The 5,267-nt window shown below is 42.6% G+C and overlaps 1 protein-coding gene across 1 annotated transcript; it reads left to right on the top strand.

Annotated features, from left to right (window-relative positions):
* The first annotated feature begins 574 nt into the window (after nucleotides 1-574).
* On the top strand, nucleotides 575-4,914 carry PMAIP1 (phorbol-12-myristate-13-acetate-induced protein 1). Its single transcript, XM_020901130.2, has 2 exons — nucleotides 575-730; nucleotides 3,230-4,914. Exons 1-2 carry the CDS (start codon nucleotides 673-675, stop codon nucleotides 3,334-3,336), a joined length of 165 nt encoding a protein of 54 aa, XP_020756789.1. The 5' UTR covers nucleotides 575-672; the 3' UTR covers nucleotides 3,337-4,914.
* Nucleotides 4,915-5,267: the final 353 nt, after the last annotated feature.

Here is a 5,267-nt window from a genome sequence, read left to right as displayed (position 1 = left end):
CAGTTTCGGTTTCACTTAAGCTTCTGGCAGCTTCTCTACCGTAATTAAAGTGTTCTCATTTTCCCCTGAAAACTTCCCACACGCCTCGAGTTTGAACACCGTCCTTTCCCGAACCGTTCAGGGGTTTGTTTGCGAGAGCCTCCGATTGCCCGTTTATGATACAGATGACGCTCCAGGCCTCCCCATCCGCAGCTGTTCCGCGAGGGCAACCCTTCCCCGCTCGCAGCTCCTAGACCCAGCTACGCCTGCAGCCGAGTCCTCGGTCCAGGAAGTAATTTCGGGGCCGGATCGGGCCTCCCTCCCGCGCGGAGCCCGGCTCGGCCCAGCCGCCGATCTGCTCGGCCCCGCCTCCGGGGTCCCAGGCCGGCGAGTGGGGCGGACGCGCCCCGCCCCCGCGGCGCTGGGTCCCGGGCCGGGGGCGGGGCCCGGGCCGGGGGCGGGGTCCGCGGCGGGTTTCGCTACGTCACCGGGAAGTCCCCGTAAGACCCGAGCGCGGGCTGCTGCAGCGCCAGTGCTGCGAGGTCCCTGCGAGCGCGCAGTTTAGTTTCTCCTGCTCCGTGCGGACCGTCGGCTCCGACCCGTTTGCCCCGCTTGCGGCCCGCGTCCTGCAGACCCGAGGTGCTCGGGTTGCATCCCAGAGTTGCCCGGGTCTACCGGCGGCCGTCTGCAGAGATGCCTGGAAGGAGGGCTCGTAGGAGCGCCCAGCCGAGCCCCACGCGGGTCCCGGCAGGTAGGGAGAACTGGGGCCCGCGGAGATTCTGACCGGGAAGGGGGCCGGGGTCGCGGTTTCGGTCCGGGCATGGGCAGCCCGTCGTTCCGGGGCCTAAGAGCCGGGCGGGACCCGCGCCCTGGCACGTGCTTTAGGAGCGCCTCCGGGAAGCTCTTCGGGTTTAACCCGGGGCGCTAGCGGTGGCGAGGAAAGGGGTGCGCCTTGCGATGGGGATGCTGCTGCGTTTGAGCGGCGGCCGAAAGCCGCCTCTCCTTCGCCTGCCTTCCGTCCGCGTTCGCCCTCGCCGGGGCCACGCGGAGAAAGTCATTGTCACGGCCGGGGGCGCCGCTGGCGCTCAGCGGTTCCCGAGACAGGCCCTTTCCTCCGGGGTCCAGGACCTTTTGAGGACCCTTCTCCGCCTGACCGCTGTCTCCAGCCCCAGCACCAACAAAAGCGATAATAACGCTTGATGCCATCACAGTTCTGCAAAGGACGGATGGAGGGTTATGGAAGCCCCGAAAGGACCAACGAGGCCAGAAGCCTAGAAGGCCTGGCTTCTTAGATAAAAGTATAACACTTTAAGAGTCGGTATTAGTTACAGAAATGGCGTAGGAAAAAAACAGGAGATGGTACACAGTGTTGTTTAATCCATCCCTTCCTCCGCCCTTCCCCATCCATGTAGCTCCATTAAGTAACTTCAGGTCAGCTGTCCTCCTCCCCGCTTTTATAAATTTTATCAAACAAGGCAGACGTCTGCTAAGGAGCAGTAGCAAAGAAGTAAGACCGTGGGCTGGAAATCCGTGTGGGTCATACTGCTGTTACCTCAGACTGTATCGGGTCCCTTTTAAGCTTAGTTAAATTTTAGGGGGCCCCTTGGGCGTGCAAATGAAGTGGTGCATGGCCAGTGTGGCGGTGGCTAAGTTGGCACAAGGCTGTTCTGTGTCTCTTGCTTCGGAGGGAAGAAGCTTTGTCATCTTTTGTGATGTCCAGGAGTTCTGGCTATGTTGCAGAGAATTGCATAACCTTAACCGTCGAACTGAGCCCCCATTAATAAGGGACAGCAAAAAGGTCCCTCTTAAACTTGATTTGATGGTAAGACATAAAAAAATTGAGATGTGAGTGACGTATAACATTGTCTTAGTTTTAGGTGAACATCATAATGATTTGAAATATGTATCAATTGTGGCATGATTACTGTAATAACTTTAACATCCATCACCACACATAGTTATGTTTTTTAATTAATACATTTATAGATGTAATAAAATCATTAAAGAAGCAACTAGGTGCTGTTTTCTCTCTCTTTTTTTCTTGATGAAAGGGATAATTTTTTCTGTTACAATTCAGGGCTTTCAAAACGGTAGGCTGAATGATGATTGTTTTTTTAGGATTGTGTTAGTATTTCTAACTCAACTGAAAAGGACATGTTTTACTAAATACTTTTCCGAATGCCTGATCCTATAGCCTATAAAGAAATATATCTTAGAAAATTTATTAGGTGTCTTGTTAGGGATTATTAATTAATTTTTTTTAGGAATTATGAAAATTTTACCCAGCTCTTGTAAAAAGAGAATTTGGTTATTTTGAGCCTAAATAGGGTATTTGCAGGGACTGTTTACAAAGTAAATCAGTTTTTAATTTGTAGTCATAATGGTTTATAGTGATCATGATCATGATATTGAAATGCACCAAAAAGAAGCTGAATTGCTTTTTGCACTATCCAAGAAAATCAGTATATGTTTGTCGTCAGTATAGGTTTGGTGTTGATTTCATTTACTATAAAAGTTTACTTAGAAATTAGATTATAAATATTACTTTCTCCTTATATTCAGTTTATTACAGTATCTTAATCTTAAAAAATAGTAAACACGTGAACTAAACATTATTTGTTTTTTTGCTTCACTCATCTCCATAGAGGCAGTGGATTGGTACAGATTGGGAAGAATTTGTTTTAAAATTTTAAGTTATTTTAGAAAATGTGGACTTAATTTTAGAATAAGCTTTTATGGACTTGAAAGAATTGTTTAAATGAGGATAATAATGCATTTAGATTTACATATTATGAGGGCATAATCTATGAACTATGAATTATTGCCATTTACAAAGTGAGTTGTACTTGAAAATAACATAAAAGAATTTAACTTTTCTTTCTCTAGCCAGTCTTAAGTGATAAAAGGATGACATCACCTGAGGCTGTGAAACTTACTCACACTTTGTGGTGTATGACATAAATGTCTATATTTGAAAGTAAGATAACATTGCTTCATCCAGGATGCTAAAAAAAAAAAAAATCAAGTTTATTTTTGCTTAATTATTTCTGTTTATGAGTCACTATATGTTTGTGTATGTCGTGTGGTATAAGTTGCTTTTCTTTCTTTACATTTGGAAAACAAGTGTACATAAAGTTAAGATAATGCTTTATAGGATAAATACTCAACTTGTCCTTGGGATGGGTGTATTAACTCTTGTGGGCTGCAGTTTGCAACGTCAGTGTAACTGATACTTTGCTTTCCTTTTCAGATCCTGAAGTTGAGTGTGCTATTCAGTTGAGGAGAATTGGAGACAAACTGAATTTCCGGCAGAAACTTGTGAATCTGATATCCAAACTCCTCCGCTCAGGAACTTGACTTAAGAAGCTTTCGAATGAGGAGACTCCTTTCAAAAGGAAGATTCCTCAGTAGGTGCAGATTTCATCAGAAGACTCCCCAGTAAATGCAAATTTCATCAATTAGAAAAGAGACTGCTTTGTAATGGAGAAGAACGTGAAGGAACTCTGATTTGCTTTTGAATGCTCATGGAAACGAAGATGGATACAACACACCTGAAGATGGATACAACTCCACACATGAATTTCTGTCCGAGGTTTGCCAGAAGTCGTTGTTTGGGATTGGAGAACATTAAAAATCCACTTTGTTTATTTTAAAACAAGAGTGGAGGAGCTTTGAACATAGGGAATCAATTCTTTATACGTTTTGGTTTTGTTTAGAGACTTGTTCTAGTATTTTTGCTGAAGGTTGCTGCCCAGTGTAAGAGGAACTGACAAATGATTATAGACTATGGTCGGGCTGAGAAACAATATATTCCATGTTTGTTTCTACTTTTGGGTGACAGTACCAGAACACTGTAATCTTTTGGTTTATATATATTATTGAGAACACTGAATGTGATAGTGAATGTTAATTTCATAAGTCACTACAAAATATAAACTAATTTGAAAGTTTCTTTTGAGTTAAGATGTATTGTTGTTTCTGTTCAGAAGACCTTTTACTAAAGTGTGTTCCAATGAGCCTCAAACTGGGAAGTGATACGCTTTGAAAAAATCTGAAGTGTTACTTGGTGCCAGTGAAATTCTTGCAGAAAAGAAAAAGAAGCATGGGGATTTTGCATAACTCGGAATAATTTAAGAAGCGATAGATTTTTTTAACTTGCTGTAATTAAAACTTGGTAAGATGAATATTCTAATATAACTGTTGATAAGAAAATGAATGTTTTTAAAGAAATTTCTAAAATCTGTAAAATGTCCTTTCTTATACTCAGGGCATATTGTATAAGAGTGATTCTTTTAAGAGAGATTAAGCATGTTTTCATAATCGAGATACATACATGTGTTTTTCAAAAGGAACAGATTGCTCGTCCAGAATGAAAATCCTATTTACATACATATGCATAACTTCACCTCCTATATATATATTATCTATCTATATATATATAGTGTTAGAGTAATAGGTAAGACAGGCTTCATGAATTCCTTTGTTTTCAATTATTAAAAGGCCAGGCTATCAACAAATCTCCACAAATATATAGAAAAGAAATAATACTGTTATGATTGAATTTCAGCAGGAATAATCTTATTTATTTTACTTATTTATCATTAAACTATTTTTTGTTTCGTTTGATAATAAAGTTGTATTTTGGAATTTTGAGGCGAGGGTTTCACAACTACTTGAACTCTTTCAGGAAGAATGTTTTAATATAGGCTGTAGTCACTTTAGATGAAAAATTACCTCAGCATGTTTTTTTCTTCAGTATTACTTAAAGCTGTTCATTTATTTAGTTGCAAAGACTTTTTTGGGGGGGGGGGGTGCAGCATCTGCCTAGAGGAGAATGTTTTGCTGTGGATATTTATGGTCTATAACTGTATTTATACATATATACAATTAAAATTTCATACTGTAGCTGTAACCTATTAAAGTTTACCAACATTCTTTTCTGTGTGTTTATTTTTCATCGTGTAAGCTACTGAGTGTTCGTTGTAAAACCAAAATATTTTCAGTAACCTCCATGAGCAGTCACCTCTTGACCAAACCACCTCTGCTCCAGTACTGTGGTGGGAATAGGTTCTACCGGGACATTTGCCGTGATTTCTGCTCTCTAGAGACTTAGGCTTTAATTGGGAAAAGAAGTAGGGAAAAATAGGAAATGAATGCCAGGCACAGGTCTCGAGTGCTGCCATGTGCTGCAGATGGATGCCTGGAGACTGAGGCGGGCGGTGGAGACTCAAGGTCTAACCTAGAGGTTTGCTGAGGCCGGGTCCCTGGCTGCTCCTGGCTCTGCCTGC

The sequence above is a fragment of the Odocoileus virginianus genome, chromosome 22 (assembly GCF_023699985.2).
Source record: "Odocoileus virginianus isolate 20LAN1187 ecotype Illinois chromosome 22, Ovbor_1.2, whole genome shotgun sequence".
NCBI lineage: Eukaryota > Metazoa > Chordata > Mammalia > Artiodactyla > Cervidae > Odocoileus > Odocoileus virginianus.
Note: the sequence above shows the minus strand (reverse complement) of the source record. Positions and strands in the feature narration are given on the sequence as shown.